General features: G+C 54.8%; 1 protein-coding gene across 2 annotated transcripts in view; it reads right to left on the minus strand.

Moving 5' to 3' along the window:
* KIAA1614 (KIAA1614 ortholog) overlaps positions 1-27,465 on the minus strand; it is a 50,031-nt gene extending 22,566 nt beyond the window's left edge. The window contains exons 1-4 of one of the 2 annotated variants that reach the window (XM_045028401.1): positions 27,347-27,465; positions 27,120-27,243; positions 14,432-15,451; positions 12,879-12,942 (exon numbers count right to left, since the gene is read on the minus strand). In XM_045028401.1, the coding sequence (XP_044884336.1) occupies positions 12,879-12,942; positions 14,432-15,425 (1,058 nt within the window). In that variant the 5' untranslated portion in view covers positions 15,426-15,451; positions 27,120-27,243; positions 27,347-27,465. Of the gene's footprint in view, positions 1-12,878; positions 12,943-14,431; positions 15,452-19,489; positions 19,886-27,119; positions 27,244-27,346 lie in introns of those variants that run through there. The other variant, XM_045028400.1, reaches the window with a different exon arrangement.
* Between the last annotated feature and the right edge of the window lie 503 nt (positions 27,466-27,968).

Here is a 27,968-nt window from a genome sequence, read left to right on the forward strand (position 1 = left end):
CTCAAACTACAACTGGAGCATTACTGGATCTGTAGTAAAGCCCCTTCCTCCCCCTCCCCCCCATCCCCATCCCCACCAGGGATTGCACTGCACTCTCTCCACTGCAAGAGGGTCTGCAGCAGCTCCCTCCCCACACAGCTGTGTCAACACAATGCAGCTCCTCTTTCTCCCTCATAGGGAACCACCACAATCCCTCCAGTGCCGCCAGCTCCCTAGGGAATAACTCCAGACTGTCTCAACAGCGGCTGTACGGATATGCATGTTAAATCTCACCCCCAAAGGAACAGGGCAGTAAGCTCCATTCTCTCAGGGGCAGTAAGCTCCAAGCTTTCCTTCCTGCTATCTAGTTAAGCTGCTGCACTCAGGACAATCCCCAGGATGCCTGTCCCCACCCACTCCTGTGCTCCCCTGTACATTGCACTGCCCTGGGGAAAAATCGCTCCCCATTCTTCCGCTTCACATCGTCTGCAAGCTGCCCCCTGCTCTGTCCCGCCCCACATGTCATCCACAGGCTATTCCAGAGCACAGGCTTTCCCTACTGGCTGCTGCCATAATCCCCCTGATTACAGTAATCAGCTCAGGCAGTCACTTCAGAGAGTCTCAGATTAACCCTTTCATGCCCAGGGCTTCCTAGGAGAAGGCAGACGTGTGAAACACAACAGCATCCAAACTCGCTTCAGAGCAAGACATGCATTTCGTGGGCACATCGTGCTTCCTACTGATTGATGGGTAGATTTGTCCTGCCTGTGGCTCCTTTCCGTCACTTGCAGCCTCCATAAAGGGATGGCTACCCACACAGACCACTCCAGAGCCGGAGCAAGTGTATGCAGGGAGCACATTATACTCACCTCTGCAGCGGAGTCCAGACGGTTTCCCAGTGCCATTTAAGGCACTGACTGGATTTATGAGGCCCTTTATAGCTTGGGCCCTAGTATCTTAGGGCTTGTCTACACGGGGGCTAAACCGGACGAAGTCCAGTTAAGCCAGTTTGAAAACACTTGCATACGCTAAATGCACATCTGTTGCAAACTCTGGAATCGTCTTGCTAAGTTCAGTGTGAATTGAGTTAGTTCAATCTACTGTTCATGTGTACGTGATGCTGCTATGGCAGTCCTCCAACTGCTATCCCACATGGCCTTGTGGGTGGTGGTTACTGACCTCTCTGTTTATCTGTGTGCCCTCCACTGCTGTGGTGTGAAGTTGACCAGAAGTTCCCCTCCTCCAGTTAAAAACTGGCAGAGGGCCAGGATATTTGCCCATTTGCTCCTGGATTCAAATACATCAGCTTTGCTGCAGCATTACTCCAGAAACCCTGCAACATGCCTCGAGCAGCTGCATGGAGCTATGCTGAGACGCTAGATCTCATTGCCATCCAGGGAGAAGCATAGGTGCAGGAAGCCCTTGTGGTCAGCCACCAGAATAAAGATCTGTGTGTGGATATTGCTGGACAGATGTCTTCAAGGGGTGACAACAAGGACTCCTACCAAGGCAAGCTCAACAGAAAACAGGCAGAGGCCATTAAGGAGGCTGTGTGATCCAGTGGCTACAGAACTAGCTTGAGAATTATGAGAAAAGCGAGGTTCCCTTCCCAGCTCAGTCACTGATGTGCTGTGTAGCGGGCCGGTGTGGCTCCCCTCCTCCCCGGAGAGAGTTGAGCCCCGGACACAGGAAGGGGCGGGGCTACAGCATGGTGAGCCCGCCCCTCAGAGGGTCAGGCGGCGACCCGGAAGAATAAAAGCCGGGCCTCCCAGCTCAGTCAGCTCTCAGCCACCGGGGAGAGCAGACCTGCCTGAGGGAGCTCCTACCGGAGGAACCACTGGAGCCCCGAGCGACTGCCTGGACTGGACGGAGAGCACCCTACCTCGCTCCTGGGAAGACCAGCCGGAACTCCCCCGCGCCACCTACGACGAGGAGCCCGGGGGAACGCCCCAGCTGCCATGCTGTTACCCCGAGGAGCCCCCGGGGCAGGATTGGCTGGACTTCCCTAAGGACCTACCAGACCTACCCCCCAGCCCGGGTTGGGACGAGCCCATGCAGTGGGACTTCCCGGGGCGAGACGCCATGGACCAGGTAGGACAAGAGGGGGATAGTGGAAGTGGCCCGGGGGCAGCTGACCTCAGTCAGGCTGCTGACCAGACTGAACCCATGTCAGTGTGTTGCGGTCAGGATCCCCACTGACCGGCAGCGGTGAGGACCGCTGCCTAGGGCCCCGGGCCGGGACACAGTGGAGTGGGTGGGCCTGTGTCCCCCCCTGCCACCCCACTCACGGGTGGCAGTCGTCCCCCTCTACCTACTGGCTCAGCCTGCCACAAGAGGCCTGAGCCCCTGTACTGCTTGCTACTGGCTCAGCCTGCCACAAGAGGCCTGAGCCCCTGTACTGCTTGCTACTGGCTCAGCCTGCCACAAGAGGCCTGAGCCCCTGTACTGCTTGCTACTGGCTCAGCCTGCCACAAGAGGCCTGAGCCCCTGTACTGCTTGCTACTGGCTCAGCCTGCCACAAGAGGCCTGAGCCCCTGTACTGCTTGCTACTGGCTCAGCCTGCCACAAGAGGCCTGAGCCCCTGTACTGCTTGCTACTGGCTCAGCCTGCCACAAGAGGCCTGAGCCCCTGTACTGCTTGCTACTGGCTCAGCCTGCCACAAGAGGCCTGAGCCCCTGTACTGCTTGCTACTGGCTCAGCCTGCCACAAGAGGCCTGAGCCCCTGTACTGCTTGCTACTGGCTCAGCCTGCCACAAGAGGCCTGAGCCCCTGTACTGCTTGCTACTGGCTCAGCCTGCCACAAGAGGCCTGAGCCCCTGTACTGCTTGCTACTGGCTCAGCCTGCCACAAGAGGCCTGAGCCCCTGTACTGCTTGCTACTGGCTCAGCCTGCCACAAGAGGCCTGAGCCCCTGTACTGTTTGCTACTGGCTCAGCCTGCCACAAGAGGCCTGAGCCCCTGTACTGTTTGCTACTGGCTCAGCCTGCCACAAGAGGCCTGAGCCCCTGTACTGTTGTTACTGGCTCAGCCTGCTACCAAAGGCCTGAGCCCCTGTACTGTTTGTTACTGGCTCAGCCTGCTACCAAAGGCCTGAGACCTATTTAGACTGTTTGTCGCCCAGCCCCTGCACCAGGGGGCCTGGGCCTGTCCTAGCCTTAAAGAGACAGGACAGAACCCCCGTGAGACAAGCAGGCCGGTGTGGCTCCCCTCCTCCCCTCAGAGGGTTGAGCCCCGGACCCGCCTGTTACAAGTGGCACCTGACCAGGGACCTGATCCCTTGCCCCTGTGAGAAGGGGCCGGTGAGAGGGCGGCGGAGCGCCCTCTTAGCCAGGACGATGGAGGCAGACCGGCTGTTCCAGCTGCTGGTGGAAAGCCAGGAGCGGCAACAGACGGCTCAACTCCTACAGCAGCAGCAACAGCATGCCGCCCAGCTGGAACAGCAGCGGCAGCGAGACGCGGCCCAGCTCCAGCAGCAGCAACAGCAGCAGGTAGCTCAGCTGGAGCAGCAACAGCAGCTGGTGCAGCAGCTTGGGACCCAGCTGCAGCACCTCCTCGGGCCCGCCCCCCGCCCCGCTGAATGGCCTGCGGGGGAGGTCACGGGAGGGGGTCCGCGTCTGGCGACCCCCCTGCGTCTGACCAAGATGGGCCCAGATGATGACCCGGAGGCCTTCTTGGTCACTTTTGAGCGGGTGGCCCTCGTGGCGGGATGGGCAAGAGACCAGTGGGCCACCTTGCTCGCCCCCTATTTGACTGGGCCGGCCCAAGCAGCCTACCGGGGGCTGGCGACCGAAGAAGCCCGCGACTACGACCGCGTGAAGGCCGCAGTCCTAGACGCTTTGGACATTAGCCCGGAGACGTTTCGGCAGCGATTCAGGCGCCATACCTACCCGGCGGGAGCCCGTCCCCGGATGGTGGCCCAGACCCTGAAGGAAGCCTGCCGTCGGTGGCTGCAGCCAGACGTCCGGACGGCGGAGGAGGTCACCGAGCAGGTGGTGTTGGAGCAGTTTATTCACACCATACCGGCCAAAGGTAGGGCCTGGGTACTCCGCCACCGACCGACGACCTTAGCAGAGGCCGTCGCGCTCCTGGAAGGCTTCCTGGCTGCTGAAGCCTCGATAGGGCCCGCCTTCCGGCCACCTACCTCGGGGCCCGAACGACCCCGAGACGAGAAGAGGGCGTCGAACGTGCCCCACCCACGAGGCCCGGACCCCGGGCCGGGACCCCGACAGGGAACCGCGACTCCACGCTGGGAAGCAACCCCCCAGCGGACTACCCCGGCCTTCACCCAGGGAGCGCCTAAGGTCCGGCGGAGCCCCCCCCGAAGTGCCAGAACAAGCCTTCCCCGGAGTGGACGCCCTGAGCTCGGTCCCTGCTTTAGATGTGGGAAAGCCGGACATGTACAACGAGACTGTCCCGAGATGGACTGCAGTTTCGGGCAGGTTTACGTAGGGGCCGGCCGGGCCCGCCGGGCGGGGCCCCCCCAGCTGATAATCCCGGTAATGGTTGAGAACCAGACCACACAGGCCCTGATCGATTCAGGGTGCGGCCAGACCTTGGTCCGCCAATCTCTGGGACCACCGGCCGACCCCCGTCTGACGCCGATACAGTTACAATGCATCCACGGAGATGTCCGACCTTACCCGAGTGCCTGGGCCCAGCTAACGGTGGGAGGCACTACCCGGAGGCTAGTCGTCGGCCTGGCGCCCGGACTGGCCTATCCTGTGATTCTGGGGCGAGACTGGCCCTTATTCGAAGAGGTCCTCCGGGCAACGCCGGGCTTGGCCGCTGAACCCCGGGAACCCCCGCCAGCGGCGGGGCAGGCCGGTGCGGAGAGTGAGGGAGAGGACCAAGGAGGTCAGAGGCCGCTGGAACAAACTCCCTCAGCACCTCGCTTCGATACGGACTTTTGCCGCGACCAGCGATCAGACCCGACGCTTAGCCGGGCCTATCAACAACTTGCGGCCGTCGACGGCTCCGTGGTAGATTCTCATCGGGCCACGCAGTGGCCTCATTTCGAGCTCCGGCGAGATAGGCTCTACCGCATCGATCGAGACCCACGCACCCGTGAACCCTTGACGCAATTGTTGGTACCCCGCTGTCACCGCAGGGCCGTGATGCAGTTGGCCCACGATGTGCCCGCCGCCGGGCATCTGGGGCAAGAGAAGACCCTCGCCCGAATCCTGACGCGGTTCTTTTGGCCTGGTATTCATCAAGAGGTGAAGCAATATTGTACCTCCTGTCCTGAGTGTCAGCTGGCCGCACCGCCTCGGGTATCCAAGGCCCCCTTGGTCCCCATGCCAGTCATCGAGACCCCCTTTGAGCGGGTCGCCATGGACCTGATAGGTCCGCTTCCCCGAAGCGCGGCCGGCTTCCAGTATGTCCTCGTCCTTGTGGACTACGCCTCCCGCTTCCCCGAGGCCGTCCCCCTGCGGAGCATCACCGCCCGGACCATTGCGGGGGAACTGATGAAGATATTTTCCCGAGTAGGGTTGCCTAGGGAGATCCTAACAGACCAGGGCACTAACTTCACGTCCCGGCTGCTCCAACAGGTCTGCAAGCTCCTGGGGGTGAAACAGCTGCGTACGTCAGTGTACCACCCACAGACCGACGGGCTGGTAGAGCGGTTCAACCGCACCCTTAAGGACATGCTAAAAAAATTTCCCCCTGAGGAATTGCGGCACTGGGACCAGTTCCTACCACCCCTGCTTCTGGCCATCCGGGAGGTTCCGCAAGCCTCAACTAAGTTCTCCCCCTTTGAACTGTTGTACGGGCGGAGGCCCCGCGGACTTTTAGATTTGATGCGGGAGACCTGGGAGGAGTCGGCCTCCCCAACCCAGGGCCTCCTCCAGTACGTCCACCAATTACGGGAATACCTGACCCAGGCCGGGACAGTAGCCCGGGAGAATTTGCGGGCCGCCCAGGCGAAGCAGGAGCGGAACTATAACCAGGAGGTCAGGGCCCGGACGTTCGCTCCTGGGGACCGGGTCCTACTGCTCCTTCCCTCCAGCGAGTCGAAGCTGTTGGCCCGTTGGCAGGGGCCCTATGAGGTGGTGCGGCAAGTGGGACCCGTGACATACGAAATCCGCCAACCCGACCGACGGAAGAAGCTCCAGATCTACCACGTTAATCTGCTAAAGCCATGGTGTGACCGAGAGGGCCTACTGATCGACCCTTGCCCGCCCGAGCCCGAGCTGGGTCCGGACACGGCTGAGACGAAGGGCGTGGAGGAACCCCCGATAGGCCCCTCGCTCACGGCAGAGCAGCGTAAGCAGGCTACATGTCTCCTGCAGGCTTTCCAAAAAACCTTCACGGCCGCCCCAGGTTATACAACCCGGGCCTGTCACACAATTCTGACCGAGCCAGGGAAAACGATCAGAGAAACCACCCGGCCTTTGCCGTACCGGATGCGACAGGAGGTAGAAGAAGAAGTCCGAACCATGTTAGCCTTGGGGGTCATCGAGCCCTCCTGCAGTGAATGGCGCAGCCCGGTGGTGCTGGTCCCCAAACCGGACGGTACGCGTCGATTCTGTATAGACTTCCGTCGGGTAAACGCCATCTCGCGGTTTGACGCCTATCCGATGCCCAGGGTGGATGAGCTCCTGGGCCGCCTGGGGGAAGCCCAATTTATCACCACCCTGGACCTGAGCAAAGGGTATTGGCAGATCCCCCTCGACGAAGCGTCCAAAGAAAAAACGGCCTTTGCTACCCCCTCAGGCCTTTATCAATTTAATCGGATGCCGTTCGGCCTCCATGGGGCCCCTGCGACCTTCCAGCGGTTGATGGACCACCTCTTGCGGCCTCACCAGGAGTATGCGGCCGCCTACTTGGATGATGTGGTAATCTACAGCCGCCACTGGGAAGATCACCTCAACCGGGTCGCCGCGGTCCTACGAACCTTGCGGGAGGCGGGGTTGACCGCCAACCCTAAGAAATGTAGGATCGCATGGCAGGAGACCACCTATCTGGGCTACACGGTGGGAGGAGGACGAATCAGACCCCTGGTAGGCAAGGTACAGGCCCTTGCGGACTGTCCCACGCCCACGACGAAGCGTCAAGTGCGGCAGTTCCTGGGGCTCGCCGGGTATTACCGGCGGTTTATTCCGCAGTTTGCCTCAATTGCCGCACCCCTAACTGAGCTCCTCAAGAAAAATAGTCCCCGACAGGTGCGCTGGACGGCCGAGTGCGAGGTGGCCTTCCAGACCCTGAAGGACCGCCTTTGCCAGGAACCAGTCCTGTACAGCCCGGACTTCGACAAGCCGTTTATTCTACAGACAGACGCGTCTAAGACCGGCGTCGGGGCGGTCCTGTCGCAGGATATGGAGGGGGGGGATCATCCCGTGATATACCTCAGCCGGAAGCTATTCCCCCGCGAGCGCAACTATTCCGTGATCGAGAAAGAAGCCCTAGCGGTGAAGTGGGCCTGTGACGCCCTCCGATTCTTCCTCCTGGGTGCCCCCTTCACCCTCGTCACGGACCATGCACCCCTCCAATGGTTGATGAGGATGAAGGATAACAACCCCCGGATCATGCGGTGGTACCTAGCCCTGCAGCCCTATGCCTTTACCATCCGGCATCGGGCGGGCAAGGACCACGCAAATGCCGACTTCCTGTCCCGCCTTGAGGAGATGGAAGGACCTGGCCCCAAGGTATGGGAGCCAGGCTTGAGGGGGGGGGAATGTAGCGGGCCGGTGTGGCTCCCCTCCTCCCCGGAGAGGGTTGAGCCCCGGACACAGGAAGGGGCGGGGCTACAGCATGGTGAGCCCGCCCCTCAGAGGGTCAGGCGGCGACCCGGAAGAATAAAAGCCGGGCCTCCCAGCTCAGTCAGCTCTCAGCCACCGGGGAGAGCAGACCTGCCTGAGGGAGCTCCTACCGGAGGAACCACTGGAGCCCCGAGCGACTGCCTGGACTGGACGGAGAGCACCCTACCTCGCTCCTGGGAAGACCAGCCGGAACTCCCCCGCGCCACCTACGACGAGGAGCCCGGGGGAACGCCCCAGCTGCCATGCTGTTACCCCGAGGAGCCCCCGGGGCAGGATTGGCTGGACTTCCCTAAGGACCTACCAGACCTACCCCCCAGCCCGGGTTGGGACGAGCCCATGCAGTGGGACTTCCCGGGGCGAGACGCCATGGACCAGGTAGGACAAGAGGGGGATAGTGGAAGTGGCCCGGGGGCAGCTGACCTCAGTCAGGCTGCTGACCAGACTGAACCCATGTCAGTGTGTTGCGGTCAGGATCCCCACTGACCGGCAGCGGTGAGGACCGCTGCCTAGGGCCCCGGGCCGGGACACAGTGGAGTGGGTGGGCCTGTGTCCCCCCCTGCCACCCCACTCACGGGTGGCAGTCGTCCCCCTCTACCTACTGGCTCAGCCTGCCACAAGAGGCCTGAGCCCCTGTACTGCTTGCTACTGGCTCAGCCTGCCACAAGAGGCCTGAGCCCCTGTACTGCTTGCTACTGGCTCAGCCTGCCACAAGAGGCCTGAGCCCCTGTACTGCTTGCTACTGGCTCAGCCTGCCACAAGAGGCCTGAGCCCCTGTACTGCTTGCTACTGGCTCAGCCTGCCACAAGAGGCCTGAGCCCCTGTACTGCTTGCTACTGGCTCAGCCTGCCACAAGAGGCCTGAGCCCCTGTACTGCTTGCTACTGGCTCAGCCTGCCACAAGAGGCCTGAGCCCCTGTACTGCTTGCTACTGGCTCAGCCTGCCACAAGAGGCCTGAGCCCCTGTACTGCTTGCTACTGGCTCAGCCTGCCACAAGAGGCCTGAGCCCCTGTACTGCTTGCTACTGGCTCAGCCTGCCACAAGAGGCCTGAGCCCCTGTACTGCTTGCTACTGGCTCAGCCTGCCACAAGAGGCCTGAGCCCCTGTACTGTTTGCTACTGGCTCAGCCTGCCACAAGAGGCCTGAGCCCCTGTACTGTTTGCTACTGGCTCAGCCTGCCACAAGAGGCCTGAGCCCCTGTACTGTTGTTACTGGCTCAGCCTGCTACCAAAGGCCTGAGCCCCTGTACTGTTTGTTACTGGCTCAGCCTGCTACCAAAGGCCTGAGACCTATTTAGACTGTTTGTCGCCCAGCCCCTGCACCAGGGGGCCTGGGCCTGTCCTAGCCTTAAAGAGACAGGACAGAACCCCCGTGAGACAAGCAGGCCGGTGTGGCTCCCCTCCTCCCCTCAGAGGGTTGAGCCCCGGACCCGCCTGTTACAGCTGTGACACCTTTTGGCAAGTCACTTCATGGCTATGTGCATTTGTTTCCCCATCTGTAAAGGGGGGATAACAAATCTCCTTTGCTCTGAGTGTGCAGAGAGCTCAGTATTATTCCCCACTTGTAATGGTCTATCTCCATTCTTTGTTAAACTGGAGAACGCAATAGAGCAGAATCCCTTGACTTACATAAAATGTTTTGCATGAAGGGTGATTCAAGACACCATCAAGTCTTGTCCATTTCCCTAGCTAGCAGAGACACCCACTAATGTGACATTCTCTCTCGTTAAGTGCTTGCCGAATTCCTCCCTGCTCCCAGAACTGATCTGTGAGATGCCTCCAGCGCTGCCCTGAGCCAGCCATTCCACAAGCTCACTCACCCGCCTACCATGAAACCTGTCAGGTGTCTCATCACCCACAACATCCCCACCAGCTGGAGGCCCAGATCATACAGCGAACTCAATCAGCAGATCCCCAGCCAGCTCCCACCTTTGGTGACCAGAGCATCATCCTGCACAGTACCACAGCTGGGCAGCCGCTCAGCTGCCTCAAATGAGGCCAAACAGAGTCTCTCTCCTCCTCCCGCACGCAAGCCTGACACAGCTGGAAATTTCACTCTCTAGGATCTCTCTCTCTTATTTTTAGTCCATATCCCTAAGGTTTATCATTAGTTCAATGAGATTATAGGTTCCTACCTGCACAATCTGCACTAGCCCATGGGGAGATTTAAGTCCTATTCCCTCCCAACCACAAGCAGTTACAACTTTCCTAGACCTGTACACGTTAACCCCTTTGATCATTTGGGTCAGTCTCTTCCTGGAGATTGTGCGGAGCACAAAGCCCACAACTGGGCCCAGATCTTGGGCAAGCTGAGGCCATATTTCCAAAGCGTGGCCTCTGCGGATGCACTTTAAAGCCTGTACACACAAATTTTGAGCACTAGCACTTGGTGTCTTACAAGTGTGACCTCCCAAGGGATAGTGCTTAAAAATCGCTTGGATCAGTGATTTGCATGTGCACAGATGAACATGGAGGCAGAATGGCCTGGGTAGGGCATGGCACTGGGAGACAAGAGACCTGGGTTCTATTGCTGGATGACCTAGGGCAAGTCTCTCCTCCCTCCACCCCGCCTGTGTCTCCATCGTTGCAAAGCGCTCTGAGAGGTGTGCAGATACTGTGGGGACGAGGGCCAGCAGGATGGATGGATGGACAGAGACCCACTCGAGGTCTTATTGAATATTTGACCCACTGTCTAAAAGGGGACTAACAAATCCCCCAGGGAACACTAGAACTATTGACTCCTCCTTAAATCCAGGCCCACAGTTTAGAGCCCATTATTTGCTTTGCCCTATGACCCAGCTCTACACTGATTTGCAAGATTCTGTCTAGCATCTACAACTGCTCCCAGGTCTCTCTCTTGCTCCCTATTCCACAGGATGCATCTACTCCATGAATACCCTGACTCTAAAGCCTCAGGCTCCTAAGCTAACTGTAAGGAGCCAAAAACTACCGTCACCACTGGCAGACTGAATAGAGGCCAAGCACTCGCTGGGCCTGGAGACTGAGCTGCCGATCTCTCACCCAGGGAACTGATCCGGGTGGCTGATGCATAGAGGCAGGGCAATAGCTGGTGGAAGCTCATGCTACCCTTGTTCTGTAGATAGAGGGCTCCAGAGATGTCAATCTGACACCTCTGCTAAGCACTAAAAACAGGTAATTGTCACTGGACTGGGACTCAGCAGACCTGGATTCTGTTCCCAGCTCTGCCTCTAGCCTGCTGGGTGACCTTGGTCAAGTCACTTGTTATTTGGGGGAGGGGAGGTTGAAACAAATAAATGAGCCATTTGTCCACCCATCCTCCCAGTCTGCATCCCCCAGAGAGAACAACAATTGGAGGAGGCTGAGATGAGTAACTCACTATGGAGGGGTTAAGGGGAAACTTCCACCCAATCCACAGGGCAACAGCAGACCCTCTGCAGCCTCAAGCATGCAGTAGCCCCCAGGGCTCTTGTGCTCGTGGGCAAGGGGGAGAAGGCCAGGGGATCCCTGCAGTCATGCCCTGCTCCTCTCTCATCCAAGAGCTCCAGGTGCTGGGATACAGCGAGCACAGCTCTATGGCATGCAGATGGTGCACCCCGGAGTCCTGCCACTCCTCCCCACAATGGAATCAGACCAGATCGTTGGCCCTGCTCTCACAGCGGGGCAGGAAGAGACACCTGCCACTCCATCTTTGCACCTGCTGGGAGTGTAGCAGCCTGACTTCCTAGTGGGTGCCATCAGCAGGGGGTAATTGGTGAGGGGAGCACTCTGAGCAAACAGGGATGGAGCATGGGGCAGAGTTTCCTTGGATTCCAGAGTCATACCACAGACTAATAGACAAGGTGAGGGGAGCAAGTGCAGCACAGAAGACACCCCCCTGGAAGGGAATGGGTAAGGCATGAAGCAGGCCCTTCCTCCTCCGCCCTCTCCTGTGCGCACGCACACATCCTAACCTCAAAAACCTTCCTGCTGACAATGATTGTTCCCTCAACAGCTGGGCCTGAGCTGCCACCCAGAGCCAAAGTCACTCAGAGATCCAGATCTGAACTGAGCAGCATTGGCCCCTCGTCAGCATTCCCTGGCAAGCCCCCTGAGTGGTAGCCAGCGGCGTAAGGTAAAGCTACTTTTAATGGCAGCCCCACACAGATCACGCTGCCATGCTCTGCTGAGAGCTACCTGTCCTCAGAGGAAACACATGCCCCACATGCTGGGCCTGCCCCTTGTAAAACACACCTGGGACTCTGCAGCAATATAACATTTGGGGCTATTCTGGGCTCCAGTTGAGAAGAACAAGTCCTGTAATGCAACAGCCCCAGGGCTTATAATGAACTAATACAAGCTGGCGCTGACGGGAGCCTAGAATTAACTGCTCTCCCAGACTTTACTCCTTTTAGCCTTCTGTTTAGATGTGTGTGTTATTTTTTCTTGTTCAAGTGGGTGGTGTATTGCAAACTGTTACAATTACACATTATCACTTTAAATCATAGGGGGTTTCCTGCTCCTGCTTGAAGGCTGGGGGAAGCTACAGGGAAGTGTGTGATTTGGACATAGCAGCAGTCAATCAGCTGCCAGCCACCCTGCAGAAAGGGATGAGATATGCTTCTCTGTCTTAGGGAGCAGCCTGTTTTGTCTCTCTGCTTTTGGGTTCTTGTGTGTTACCCTTCTGAAGTCTGGAAATAAAGTTGTGTTATGTTAAAAGCTTCCAGCAGAGTACTGTATGTTTCCATCTGCTCCTCTCCATGTGTATGCCGGGAAACAAAGCACAGCGAAAGCAATTCCCACCCTTGGTTTAGCGGTGCCAGGTTCCCAATCATCCATGGGCAAGGGGCACTGGCAGGGAACGCTGCGCATTTAGCGATTGCTATTTCGAGTGAACTGGGTGCTGGGGACAGCTGCCTGACTCGTGGCCCTGCAGACTGGAGCTCTCCATAGAACCTCAGAGCGGCTGAACACAAGCAGCAGCAGGGCCAGCTTCCCCCAGGCTGGCCTGGGAGAGCACCTTCGTTCTGGCCTTGTGTGTGTGAGGGGGAAAGGCCACCTCTACGGGGGAGGGGGAAGTTTAGGAACCAGACCAAGACCCACCAGGGACTGCCTACTAGTTTTAAAAATACATGCTGGGGGGGGGGCAATCTTCACTTCCTTCCCGCAGTGTTCTCAACTCTTACCTGTACCCTTCTGAGTCCTGCAGTGAGACCCCAGAGTCCCAGTCCAGGTCATTCACCAGCAGCTCTGCAACCCAGAACAGAGACGCACATCGAGTCGCACACCTCAGCAACAGGTAAAGCAGGGGGTGTGAAAGTGACCCTGCTCTTCTGTTCACTACAGATCCCATTCACCCGCAAACCAACCTCAGGGCTCATCCTCCAAAGCCAATCCTTTCCTTCTAGATTATGTCGCCATAATGCAGCGTATTTCAAAGGCTTCCAATCTGCAATATGAGGATTTTTGAGATACCTTCTGGTCTGACACCAAGATATCTTTGTACAGAACCACTGGCAAGAGAGCACAGCATGGGCTTCACTAGGGTTTGTTCTAAAACAAATCTACTTGGACTCGGATCACTCCACTGAGTTGGGTGGTCTCAGCTTTCATGAGATAGTGATAAGGAGAGCTACTGTTGCCTTCCTAGCCATGTTTCCACTAAGAAGGCTGATTACTCACTCAGCAACCCCTGCAGATGGTGCACTACCCATTCCCACAGAGAAGGGATTTGGGGGCCACTGTACCTAGAGCTACAGTTTTCTACAGGACAGTCTTGTTTCTCCTCACTCAGCCTTTCCCTTATAATATGGCGAGGACAGAGCTCACACAGCACTAGGCCATATTTTGGAAAGAAATGGTCACCCTGACAGGGAGTCAGCGAATTAATGATGCACTAGTGGGGGTGGAGACTTCTGGAGACAAACAAGTAGTGAGTTTGCTGATCTACTGTCCATAGTAATTCAAGGGTGGATCTCCAAAAGAAAAATTGAGCTTCTACCACTTTCTGTATGGATAAAGTGTCCTGAAAAAGGCTTTTTTTCTGCTTGTATTTTAAATATTAGAAATTCAGGCCTTGGCTCTTCTGTTTAACCTGGAAGACACTATGGATGACTGGAGAACTGGCAGCATTATGACCTCAGATCTATTCTACAAGTGAAACCTGATTAATTGAGAGAGGTGATTTTTATTCACACACTGTAAAATCTTGGGGTTGTATGTGTATGGAACAGAAATACCGGAGAAACACTTGACAGAAAAGCTGTCTTTGTTAAAGATTCAATTTTGAGCTGTGAACACTTGCAAACCACATCTGAAGCCTCCAACCAGGCTTGCCATTCCTCATTTTTAAGCTACATTGATAAGGCCTTGAATTTAAGTGACTACATAAGGAACGTGCACTGATTTAATTGAAGTGGTAGCTCTTTTTTTGTGGAGAAAAGGCCTGTGATTAAAAAAAAAATACAAAAACCCTCAACCCCCTTCCCCCCCCATTTCAGGCCTTCTTTTCCTATCATAAAGGAGCAAAAATGGGCAATGGTCACAACCCCAGTTTGTTGTGCTTTCTTCGCAGGGCATCTGTAAGTAACAGTGAGTGAGACCATGTAATTCAGAGTGGACAGCAGGGGTAGGTACTGCAAGGCAGGACTAAGGTGCATGGCAGAGCAGCGTTAAGATGGCTGTGACACTTCCCCTGCCCATTACACACACTTGAGATGCTCCCACATCAAATACCCACCTTGAGCGGCTCCATCCTTCGCTAGCATGAGCGCTTCCTTCGCATAGCGATGAGGCTCCAGAGGAGAGCGGTTCTGCCTCGACAGGCTCAGCATCTCCTGCAGCACAGCCCGGTTCCTCTCCACCCGCTCAGCCAGAGACAGCCCGCTGGCAACACTCGCAGCACTGCCAAGGCTGTCCCAGCTCTCAGCCCTCCACAGCCGCCCTGATGGGGCTAACCCCCTGCACAGATCATCCTTTTGAGCCAGGGGGAGGCTCTCCGAGTCCCTAGCCTGAGCCAGCTCTTCTCCAAAGGGGGCTGGTTTGCCATGGTCTTCAAGGGAAGATTTCTGGCTGCTTGAGGGAGGATTCCTAGTGGAGCTGGTGCCCCAAAGCCCATTTGGGGAGCCCCTTTGGGCCCTGTTTTCTGAGCAGTAGTCAGCATTCTCCTGCATGCTCCTTCCTGGGCTTGGGAGCCTCCAGAGTTCCTCAGCTGAACCACAGCCCAAGGCACTGCCTCCTCCCACTGTCCTCTGAGCCTTCAGAGCTTCTACATTGTCGGCGTAAAGGTCTGCAGCCACAGGCCCCCTGGCACCCTGCCCAAAGTCCACATTGTCATGGCTGTCTAGCAGCACGTCCGTCAGGTAGGTGCGGATCTGAGCCCGCGGCTCCACCACTGCGTCCTGGGGGACTCCCTCCACCACCGCTGGACCTGGCGCAAGCTTCCCTTTCCTGGCCTTGGGCTTCTTCAGAGAGGCCCATTCCTGGGACACTGCTCCTCCCTGCTTAACGGTCGACCTTTTCTCCTTCAGAGCCTTCACCTTGCCCTCCAGAATAGAGCGAGCGGTCCTGCCCGGTTCCCCTTGCAGCCCCGCTGGCTCCAAGGCCACTCGGACAGGCTGGTCAGTGCTGGGCTCGGCACTCTCAGCGGGGAGGTTGCTCCTACTGGCGTTCCTGCCATGCTGCTTCGTGCCCTTCACAGCTCTTCTCTTCTCCGTAGGCGAGTTCCCCTCCATGCCGGCCTTCTGCCTCCCGGGGGCCCCTTCAGAGAAAACAAACAGCAGTTAGGGCAGAACTCAGCTGGACTGTAAAGGGAGCTCTCTGCAGCACCACAGCTGGATGGGCCTACACACCCCACTCTCAGGGAACTGCTTTTCCCATTGCCCCCACTAATAACATTGGCCAGCTCCACACAGCCCTTGCCAAAGGTCTCTAAGCACTGCATACAATTATTTACACTGCAGTAGCCCCTAGGAGCTTCAGTCATGGACCAGGGTCCCACTGGGCGAGGTGCTGCGCAGACAGAACAAAAAGATGGTCCCTGCCCCACTAAGCTTAGATGTTTATTGATTATCCCTGTGTCAAGGAAGGGCAAAGAGAGAGACCGAGCAACTTGTCCAAGTTCACAGCATTCCGGGGACCAGAAGTCAGGAATCCCAGCTCTTCGGGCCCTGCTCCCACTACTAGCCAACAGGCCCTCCCCACAGTTGTGTGCAGTTCTTGGGTACAACCATCATTGCAGGCAGAAATTCACCTGGCGTTGCCATTTCGCTATTTTATACTTTCCATCGCAATCCTATGTAGTGAGAGTGGAGCGCGGCTTTCGGATCGGTTACTGCACTAGGCTGAAGCAGGGAGGAAGAGACAAGTTCTGTGAACTGAACTCTGTCTATGGCAATGGGCACTTCAACTTTCCTTGTCTTCAGACACATTAAACAAGTCATTCTCTCTCTGCTTTTGTCTCCTCTCCCTGTATAAATGGTTTAGAATAGCAGTAAGGGCCTCCAGACTCGGTGTTTCCTGGCAGTTATAAGATAAAATACCTGTTTGCATTTATCTCGTACATTCCATTCGAGGGCTTTTGCAAATGCAGGTGAGTATTATCATCCCCATTTTAGAGATAGGGAAACTGAGGCACTGAGCGATTAAGTGCATGACATAGGCAGATCAGTGACAACACTGAGATAGAACTCAGGTGTCCTGACTTGCAGTCCCCGGCCTAGCCTCTCAGTCATGCTGCCTCTCCTCAGTCAGTGAACCAGCTAGTCATTAAGAGCCACTATTGACTGAGAACTGCTGAGTTAGGAAAGTGACCAGCCTGAATGAAGTTTTGGGGGAAGTTTAAGACCCACCCCCAACTCGGCTCATCCAGTCTCACGCTACTGCTAGTTGTCAGCACGTAGCAAGGGCTCCTCCACTCCCAAATCTGTCTATAGCATCAGAGGGAACATTGGTGATTTTCAGAAGGTGTGGATCAGCCTCCAGAAGACTGGTTTCTAATGCTGAGTTCGCTAGGCTGGGCTAGTAATCTGCTGAGATTTCAATTACGTCCTGCCTTCAGCTGGCTGCCAGGGGAAGAACCTTGCTTGTGGCATTCCGGCACCTCCTCTCCCAGAACTGTGGAGCCGGGCAGAGGGGCAGGAAAGCAATGAGCCAGGAGAAGAGCAAGAGAAGATATTCCCAGACAGGCGTGGGTCAGTTCTGTGTGGGTTTAGAGCAGAGGTTGGGTGAGCATGTTAATTCCAGCCGCACCCGCATGATCATTCCCTAGAGTAAAGACCTCGTTCTAGGCATCACAAGCTGACTGCATGTGCAGTTCCTAGCTGGGAAGGTCAGGGCCCCAGGTGAGGTCAGATGGACTCCAGTGCAGAAAGCTGAGTCCCTCCACTACAAAATAAGTTTAAATTACTATTTTTAAGCGAATCCAGGTGTGACCCTTTGTATTGCTGCATTGTGGGAACTGGTATTTAGAAATACATAGATGTACCCCAGGCTAGATGGATCCTGACACCCAGTGTTCTCCTAGGTTTCCCACTAGGACAGTGGGCAAACACTCTCTGTGGCCCCTCCCCTCACCACAAGTCGAGATTGAGGATAAGAGTGAGCAGGTTCAGGCATTCGCCTAAGGCTGAGACGGACATTGAAGAGTGGGCACAAGGGTGAGGGCCAGAGCAGAATTCTGACCAGGCTTTGGGGGGTTGGAGGGGAAATCAGCAAGTGACATGAAACATTCTCCTGGACTTTCCAGAAGGTCACAGGGAGAGAGACTTCAAACACAAGGGCAGTATGGGGAGGGAAGGGGAAAACCTGGATCAAAAGAACTATACTCCCCCCGGAGCTGTTTCCAGACCTGAGCCTCACAGCAAACTGTTCAGAAGAGACAGAGCTGCTGCCATCTCCACTTACCACATGGCTCTCCACATGGCCTTGGCTGGGATGTAGCGACTGGATGCTGTCAAGGAGCAATGGCCAAGCCCAGCCCTCCCAGCTACACAGAGCCGCGAGAACAGGCATATTTAGTGCCTTCCCTAAACCCAAGTAGCTGGCTCTGAACACTTGGGAGCTACCCCACATCCCATTTTAAAATGGTAATGACTTTGCCCTTCTGTAGCACCTTCCACCTGAGGATCTCAAAGCCCTTTGCATACTTTAACCCATCCTCACAGCATCCCTCAAAAGCAGGGGAGGTATTTTCACCCCCATCTGACAGATGAGGTCCATGAAGTCAGAGAAGCTAAGGCCCAGATTTTCAAGAGTGACTAGTAATGGGGGTGTCCAACCTGAGGCATTGTGAAGATCCTGATTTTCAGAAAGGGTGGAAAATCAGGTTCCTTTAAGGTGTCTCAAGGTGGGCAAACAAAAATGGAGGCACCCAAAATCATTAGTCACCTTTGAAAACCTTGGCCTAAGTGACTTTCCCAAGGTCACACAGCAAGTCAGTAGCAGAGTCAGGAATAGAGCCCAGGAGTCCAAAGAATCACCCTCCACCCAGGTCACTGCAGGCTGATGATCCTGCAGTCCAATGCCTGTGTGTTGCTGTGGTATTCCACTGATGTGCCAACACCCGCCTGGAATGTAACGCAGTGCTACACTGAGTATCCAGGCAGCACTGCACATGTGCTTTGATCAGCCTACCTCACACACAAAGCAGCAATGAAGCGGTTAAAGATGTTACACATGTCTGGAGGGGAAAAAATGAATGTGACGCATTTCAACATGTTAGCCAGGGAATCTTCCAAGAGCAAAAAAGAAGCCGAAACTTGTTTTTCACCTCCAAGTTCAGCAGAAGTTTCACTGCTTAGGGCTTGTCTACAGGAGGAAAGAATGGTATAAACTAAGATGTAAATTTAAACCAATATAGTCACCCTCTCACCACCACGTAGATGCTCTTATACTGGTATAAAAGAGTTTTTTGTGATTTAGCTTAACCCTCTTCCCAAGCAACATAAACTAAACCGAAAACAGGCCTTCTTCCAAACGCTTACATGGCGGGTGGGGGAGTTATACTGGTACAACTATATCAGTATAATGTAAAACTTCCCCATGCAGACAAGCCCTTGGAGTCCCAATGACTCATTCAGAAATACGTATCTTAAAAAAACACCAGACTGGAAGAATCTTATGCAGAAGCCATAGGCGACAAGAGGCTAAAATCACAGCTTGCCTAAGTGAGTACAACTCCAAGTGTCCACTTGTGACAGTATTGTGTGGTCCAGTGACATGGAGGTGTCAAAGGGAGGTCAGGACATGCACAGCTGAGATTCCCAAATCAATTAGTTGTAATGCAGTCACGCCCTGCTGTGCTAGGTGCTGTACAAACGCAGCGAGAGGCAGCCCCTGCCCCTAGAGTTTACAGTCTAACTAGATGAGACACAGAGTAAGGGGAAAGGGAGGGTTATTTACCTGCATCTTGCAATGGGGGAACTGATGCAGTGATCTGCTCACTGTCACAGTCAGCATGTAGCAGAACCAGGAACTGGACCCAGATCTCCTGAGTCCCAGTTCCGTGCCTTAAGCCACGAGCACCCTTCCTGTCTTGTGGCACTGGGGGTAATAGTGGAGCACTCAGATAATACCGGGGTCTCCTCCTAATGTGCCACACCAGCTGAGCCTGGGCTTCACAGAGATGCATCACAATGACCCCTACCTTGCATCCTGTACCACAAACACCTACTCCCAGCCCTGTATAACCTCCTTTGAGGTCTGAAATTCAACTGTCCTAGCCAGACAGAGGGCATGGGATAACTACTGAGGAATCCCCCTTCCCACATCCTATTCAGTTCTCCACTTTCATACTCACCAAGCCTTCCTGAGTCAGCTGGGAATGGTGTGCTGCTTCTGTGTGGGACGCAGGAGCTCTCCCCACAACTGAGTGGTGGGGAGAATCTCCTCCCCAACCTCCATCCAGGCTCCAGATTACACCACGGGACAGAAGTGTCTGCGAACCAGCTGCCAGTGGTGCCGGCGGCGCTCCATCTCCCCGAGACTGGATCCCGGAGGCCCCATTCGCAAGGCGGGAGCTACTCCTCAAGGCAGGGCCGGGCAGAGGCTAGTCCGCTCTCCGGCCCTCTTCACTCATTTCTCTTTCCTATGCAGCACTGCAGGGATGATCATGGGAGGGAGGCAGGAAAAAGAGCACCCCTCCCGCCCCCAGATGTTAACCTTTTATAGCCGCACCGTTACAACCACCAGGCAGTGAGGAGGGAGCAGAACTGCACTCGGGAGAGACATACACCAAATATGAGGGGGCAGCGTGAGAGCTATTTTGGGGGAAATCATAGCAGGACCCCAGCTGGGGAGAGGAGGTCAACACAGGGATCACAGCAGGACCCTAGCCAAGGGGGAAGGGGAAATCAGCGCAGGGAACTGCAGCAGGACCCCAGCAGGGGTGAGGGGGCAAGTCTGCACACAGGATCGCAGCAGGACCCCAGCTGGAGGGGACAAGGGTGGGGGGAAAGCAGCACAGGACCAGCTGGCTCAGCACAGGGCTCACAGCAGGACCCCGGCTAGGCCTCTCTCTGCCACGACTCCCACGAGTTAAACGCGGTGGAGTTTTCCTAGCACTCCAGCTAGAGCAAGGGCCGGAAACCGAGAGGCAGGAAAACAAAAACCAAACCAAAACCTTTGCCAGCAGCGCCCGAGTTCACTGCCTGGGTGACTCCCCTCTGCAGCTGGGGTGCCCCCGCCCCCCTTCTCCCCTCCCCTCTCCCTCCAGTGACCCAGCTGTGCAAGCTGAGAGAGCCCGGGGAGCCGGCCCCGTGCATACCAGGGCACCCAAGCAAAAAAACATGCTAACCACGGAACCGCTGGCTATAAAAGGTAAGACATGTTTGGAGGGGCCCACGGTGTCGCCATGGCTACCCACTTGCTTGGCCAGAGGGGAGGGGTGGGAACGTGGGGGGGGGAGGCTACAAACCCACCCCATTGGCTGCACAGCCCCGGCTAGCTGAGGTGGGAGGGTGGAATTCTACACCCCGTGGGGAGCTGCTCAGTCCCAGCTTGGAGGGAAGTTGGGAGGGAGGCTGGAGGGCGGGAAGGAGGAAGCGGGAGGGGAGGGGAGGTGGTGGAAGCTTGGCCGCCTTTGGCTGCTAGTCAGGAATGTCCCTTGTTTAGTCTCCATTTTTGGAGGCGGCTGGTAGAACTGAGACCCACGGGCGGGTAAAGCGGCCCTAGGAGAGCGGCAGTGGAGGGAGTTATGTGGGCTTTTCAAAGGTGAGGGGAGGGGCAGGCTCTGACTGCACGTTGCTTTATCAGTCCCTAGGCTGGGGACTCAGCCCCCAGGGCCAGTCAATCCTGGATGTTCTTCAAACCATGGACCAGACGCAAACCTGGAGGAGCCACGTTCTGCTGAGAACCAGACTGAAATTCACCATCCACCTTCGCTCCACCCTAGCCTCCTAGTCTGAAGCCTGGCTGTGTGCACAGCTAGGGCACATGAGATGTGTATTCATTCTGTCCATGCATGTCACTCACACGCCCTGGAAAGCCAGGATGGGTTTTGAAAGCCCAACCTTGTAGAGAAGGAACTGGGCTGGGTTCAGTTCCTGCCTATAGACTCCACATGTGACCTTGGGCAAGTCACTTAGGCCAAGAATTTCAGAAGTGTCCAGTGATTTTGGGTACCCCAACTTCAGACAACTTACAAGGGGCCTGATTGTCAGATAGGTCCAGAGCACCCACCTCTGAAAGTCAGACACCTTCCAGGCATCTCAAGTTGGGCACCCAGAAACTGAGGCAATCAAAAATCATTAAGCATTTGGGTCTTAATCTCTCTGTCTCTCAGCCTCCTACCTGTAATGGGGGGATAATAATAATGCCTCTCTCCCACCTTGTCTCTTTCTGGTCTCAACAAACTAAGTTCTTCGGGGCATGAACTGTCATTAGCATGAGTCTGCACAGGGCATAGCAAGGTGGGGTCCAGATCTCCATTTTGGCCTCTAGAGGCTATTTCTGAAAAGAAATAGTATTATTCTAAACACATTATTCTTTCATACATCAAGATTTGATGAGCAAAACCCAGGGAATCAATGCACAGCATACCCCTCACTGGGCCTTTGTCCTAAGGGACATCACCAACACACAAGACCCGATGACCCAGCACAAATCCGAGAGCGCTTTTATGGTTCCTTGCTGTTAAATATTGACAGCAAAATCACTTGTGATAACTGGGAAGCTGTGGAGGGCTGGGAGAACGTAACCCTTAGCCAGGAAATGATTCCCACTTCATATCAGGCTCCTTACTTAGCTGTGGGTTTGTGCTGTGCCCTGTAAAAGCCAGCACTACATGTCCATGGGACCATCAGACCCTATGTGACAAGGTGGGAATTTTCTGTAATATTTTTATGATGCCTATGTGTGCCTCAGTTTCCCTCTGTACTTTGCATTGCTACCCAGTGGGGGCATATGGGTTAAGTCTGCTCTTGGGGCAGTGCAGGAGACATGAGGTGTGCCTGTCATCTGGTTGCTAGAGACAGACTGAATGGCTCATTAAAAGACTGGCCAAGGCCAAACCATACCAATGGAAAAATCCAAGTGGACAATGGAAACCCCACTGACCAGGACACTGACACCCAGCAATCAACAGCCAAGAGGAAGGTGGTTCCCCCCTCCCCCACCTCTCAGCAGAGGCCAGCTAGAGAACAGAGGACTGAGTAGTGACAGGAAGGGGAGAAGAGTTAGCCCCCTGGAGAGACATGGCTCTCATCAGGGTCAGACAAAGGGAGAGAGACACAGAGAGCCCAGAATGGTGCCCAACCCCAGCAGCTTGGCTGGTGGATTGCTCTGGCTTGGCCAGATGGACTATGCTTTACCCTTCATTACTCCATGTGTCCTAAGGAATTCCAGTGCTGTGTCCCAGCTGACTAATAAGCCCTGCTCTGGTTTGGAAAGGCTGCCGGGTGTCCCTGCAAATACCTTCTGAGGTGCCTGTGTCCCTGAAGAGTGCCCAACCCTCCAACCAGGAGTCTGTCTCCGTTGGCTTCACTGGGCCAAGCTCAGGGTGTGAGGCAGGAGTGCTGAAGCTCAGAGGCTCAGTCCTGGAGACAGTGAGGGTGTGTGGACTACCCTGAAGGAAGAGTAGGAGCTGTTGGGGTCTGGCAGGCAAAGCCTGTGGATCCATGACACTCTATAGCAACCTCCTGCTGTGTCAGGGATGAACCACTCAGGGCCTGAGCGTGTTTGGGAGCAGCTCACGCTTCAGACATGTTTCAGGTACAATTGCAGCTGGTGTAATTCCCTGCTGGGGAGGTGCCCGGCCTGCACAGGAGCAACACAGCAATTACCACAAGAGAGGTGCCTTTAGGATCATTTCCTGTCTCTCTGGCAGACTTGTTTCAGATTAAGGAGAACAACAAGCACAACCAAAAGCAGAGACTCTCCATGAGAGAGAGACAGACAGCACGACCCCAGGAGGTATCCATCTCCCCTCTGCAACAGGCTGCAGCCACATAGCCTCCCAAGTGGCCAGCTGACAATGCAGACAGCAGTGTCCTTGCAGATTTAAAGATGCAGTACATGGAAAACAAAGGTTTCAGAGTAGCAGCTGTGTTAGTTTGTATCCACAGAAAGAACAAGAGTACTTGTGGCACCTTAGAGACTAACACATTTATTTCAGCATAAGCTTTCGTGGGCTACAGCTCACTTCTTCGGATGCATAGAATGGAACACACAGACAGGAGATATTTATACATACAGAGAACATTAAAAGGTGGAAGTATGCATACCAACTGGAAGAGTCCAATCAATTGAGCTGAGCTATCGTCAGCAGGAGAAAAAAAACCCTTTGAAGTGATAATTGAGATGACCCATAGAAAGTGTGAGGAGAACTTAACATAGGGAAATAGATTCAATTAGTTTAATGACCCAACCATTCCCAGTCTCTGTTTAAACCTAAGTTAATTGTATCTAATTTGCATATTAATTCGAGTTCAGCAGTCTCATTGCAGTATGTATGCCACGTCTCCCTTTGTAGCTCAGATCTACAACTTCTTTCTCCCTTCACACGGCAAATGCAGCTCATTCACAGCCATACCCCTCCTTTTCTTCAGCCCCAGTGACCTGGTCTCTATTATCACTACCTGCAGGTCCAAGAAATCACCCATCAAAAGTGTCTGACCACTAGCAGGAGTGTGTGCATAACCCTGGCTACAGTTCCATCTTGCGCAGTCACTCACGCCTATTGAATAGAAGGAGCAGGCTTCTCTCTTGGATGCCATTTTGGCAGTTGGGAAAATGCCATCTCTACATCACAAGGTACCTCTACATAGCAGTGCAAGACCTGTGGCACTTGGTCAGCTGACTTGGGCTCACAGGGTGCGGGCTGGAGGGCTAAAAATAGCAGTGTAGACAAGGCTTGGCTGGAGCCCAGGCTCTGAGATCCTCCCCCCAAGGAGATTCCTCCAGCCCGAGCCCAGACATCTACACTGTCATTTTTAGTCCCACAGCCTGAGTCCAGGCTCTGGGACTCACCCCTGTGGGTGTTTTATTGCTGTGTAGACGTTCCCGCATTGTCCTGCTAACTTTTCACTCCCTCCGCCCCTTGTCCCCACTGGAACTCGTGTCAGTAAAAGGACATGCTGCCTACTGACTGAACCACCGAGTCGCCATGCAATTACACACCCAGGAAGCTGTTTAGTAGGACTGGAGACCAGTATTAAAGTGACCCAATCAAGTCAAAGCAAAGAGCAGGGGCACATTCTGTTCCTTCACGTGTGAAAAGCTAACAAAGCAAGGATGGCGTCACGATGGCCCTTCACCTCTGACTGCCCTCCAGCATCAGGTCCCAGCACAAGTGCGCCCAGCCTCAGTTTCCCCTTTCTTCTACTCATGAAAGTGACACATGTAGTTTCTCAGTGTCCGATACAAAGTCCACCTCTGGGCACAATTTATTCACATACATCAGTACAGTAATTCCCCCAAAACCTTGTAATATTAAACAATCCTCCAGTTCCCAAAGTAAACATACAAGATACAGAAGTTCTTCCATCCCCTTCTCCAGGGACCTCACCTCCTGCTCACCCACCCGACAGTCAATAGCAGCACTTTGTTCCCAGTTCCTTTTGCCCCTGATCCAGGGCCCTGCTCTCCAGACCTCCCTACCTGAGAGCGACCTGTCTTCACTCAGGTCTTCAGCCCGAGGGCTCCCCCTCCTGCAGCCTTCCACTCCTCCAAGCCTCCCTGCCTGCGAGTCCTACCCCTGCTCAGGGGAACCTACCCTCCCACAACCACCTTCTCTTGCTTCCAGGCAGGGCTTCCTCCGGCCTAGCTGGGGCCACTTCCCGAGCCTTCTGCTCAGCAGGAGTCCCTAAGCTTTGGTCAGTTCTCACCAGCAGCCCTGTTCCAGCTCCCATTCAAAGTCGTCTCTCTCCCAAGTCTTCCATAGCTGTCTCCCAAGCAACTCCTGCCCTTCCCTCTCCCCCCTCCTCCAGCAGCAGCTCTCACCTGCCCTGCCTGTGTCCGACTCTTAAATTCTGAGAGACTGACTCACCTGTCCCAGTCTCCTAGTCCTTCTCTCTAGGGCTCAGGTGCCCTCTCTCAAGCCTAATTGGGGGTCAACTGTCTAGTCACAGGTGTATTGGCCTCTTCCCACTTGAGAGGGCCAGTGTCACTCTGGTTATTGGCAATATGTGGGACTGTGAGGAGGTGGGGAGTGATGCAGCCAGCCTGCCCTAGAGCTAGGTTATATTGTAGCCTCAGGGAACCTTAGCCCAGCTCACAGCTTGGCCACATGGAATGCAAATGTCCCCAGGTGGTTTATAGCAAGAGGCTCGTATGCCTCAGAGTGCAATACGTAGAAGGTGGGCTAGCAGTATTGCCAGCTCCAAAAGTTCAAGCATCAGGAGTCAGGCTTCCCCAGATCCAAAGATTCCAAGAAACAATAAATCTGGGGTTTGTTCTGAGCCTTTGGGAGTCGTGTTTTCAAGTTTTTCTCTGCAATCAGAGGGCTAGAAACTTACTTGTATTCAAAATTAGGAAAGCTGATATTGTCATGAGATCATAGGATTCCAGGAGCTGCAGCTTTAAGGGAAACACCAAATATCCTACGAGTTGGCAATACCCAGCTAAGCCAAAGCAAGGGGAGTTTGGGGCATCTTGGGTTCAGAAACTGGGTGTCTGATTTTGCATTCTCTCAATTTTCTGTAGGGTACTGATATGCCAGTGAGCAAAGAGATGGGGGAGGAAAGACTGTCCTTCCATCCATGTCCTCCGCACCGCTCTGGAGGGAATAGCCTTTAGCTTTGCACACTGGGCTTTCCAAGCCAATGCCGCAACTGCAAACTGCAAGAGGAAATGTTACTGGGCCCTTCTCCAAGCTGGCCCCGACAGAATGAGGCCAGCATGCAAGCATACCCATCTCTCAGCAGAGGCAGCAGCAGCCAGTGCTAGAACTGAATGGAGTTCAATGAAGAATCAACCTTGTTCTGCTCTTTCATGTAAAGGATTTACTGAGGGGAGAGAGAACTGGAATTACAGTATTGATGCTGACAGGATGGAAGCTGTTTTAGGATCACCTTCCTCATTCTTGCATACCCAGATCCCAGCATGCAGCCTACTGGGGTGTTGTGAACACAGGAGCTCCAACCCATGCTGGCACACAAGACATGCACATACACGGCAACAGCTGTTTTCCTCCACAATGTCTTGCTTCCTGGTATTTGTGTTCAGAGCTGTGGATTATCTGCCTATCAGGAAGAGTTCACACTCGAGTTGATAGATCTGAATCCTGCCTTGATTTCTCCCGGGAGATGAGTGACTCCCTAGTAAAACAGCTTTGGATTTACTTTCATCACTCCTCAAGTGCAGCTCTTGGAGTGCGGTTCCCACTAAGGGAGTGAAATTTGTTTCTCTGGGAAGCTCAGATGCAGGACAGACACTCACCAGGACGCACAGGGGCTGTCATGCACTACAGAGCACCAAAGGTAATTTGCAACAAGCACCCAAAAAGTTAACTGCTCCCTACTTCTGGAAAGGGGATTTGCAAGAACAAGGTAACCCAGTCAGGACAATCACATTAAACAGCCAAAAAACAGTGGCTAACAGTTACAGCACAGAAAGAGACCTATCAATGGGGCACTGAAATTCATCTTCCCCTTTCTTACTAAGAGACCCCAACATCCAGATGTGCCTGGCTCACTCGCACCAAGGTTTAGCTGAAGCTCCTCCCCCCTCCTAAAGGGCCCCAGGTCAGGAAATGCCTGGCCAGCTCACTCTCACCAGGCTGCATATCCCTGCCTTAGAAAAGCAGACTGAAGACAGATGGCTGCTTTCCTGGAGAACAGGAGTCTGGTGCAGTGGGATAGATCAGTGGCACTAGAGAGACTGCGGCGGAGAACAAGAGCCGAAGGTTAAAGCTGGCACTTACCCCATGCAAGACGTATGTACCCTGGAAGACCCCCCCCCCCCCACCCTTCTCAAGCACAGCCGTGTGTTACCTTTCCAGGCAGTCGCAGTGGCGTGTCACACTCTTGTCCCATTGCACATCACACCAGCAGGGCACTTGGGCTTGAGGTACCTTAGTTCATCAGTCTCCCCTTTATAACATGGGGCACTTGGCTCCTAAGAACAGAGGCAGAAGAGAATGGGAACAGCTCCAACAGGCCTGAGGCAGCCCCAGTAGGTTTCGAAGTGTCAACGTGCTTTAATTAAGTATGATTCTTACCTGAATGCTCTTAGGCAGCCATCCCAGTCCAAACCAGTTACCACCTTACTGACGGGGCTCGGTGATGAATGGGGAGAGCGGGGGTGGGAGGGTGGAGGCCTCTCTGAGTGAAATGGAAGCCAGCCCTGGTTCTGCCTCACTTCTTTCCTGCTGCAGTCTTTGCCGGCAGCTGCTCTCAGGCTGCTGATGTAAGCTGCAGCTTTTGATATTCATGATTGGTTTCATAATCCCAATCGAAAGGAAATGGCCAGGATTACAGAATTGTTTTAATCCCCCCCTGCCCCATACATGGCTGCCGCCATCAGCGCAAGTCACAGAAATCGGTTGTATCTCCTTAAAACGGCTCTAACCGTCAGCTCCTTCCGAGGAGCCCCTGGGAGCCAGCGAAGGGGCCAGCTCCCAGCTCTCACTGCAACACAGACGCGAAACATGTCCATTTCCACCGCTCGCCCTGATTTGCCAGTCTCATCACGCTGGAGAAAAGATCCAGGTTAGAGTCCTCAGCGGAGTCTGGAGTTGCTCTCTTCTGGATTGAGAATACACTGATAGGTGCCAATGGGGATTATTACTGCACTCCAAGTAAACGCCCCATGATGGAGTCTTGGTGTAGTGAGGCGGCCTG

This window comes from Mauremys mutica, chromosome 8 (assembly GCF_020497125.1).
Source record: "Mauremys mutica isolate MM-2020 ecotype Southern chromosome 8, ASM2049712v1, whole genome shotgun sequence".
Lineage (NCBI taxonomy): Eukaryota > Metazoa > Chordata > Testudines > Geoemydidae > Mauremys > Mauremys mutica.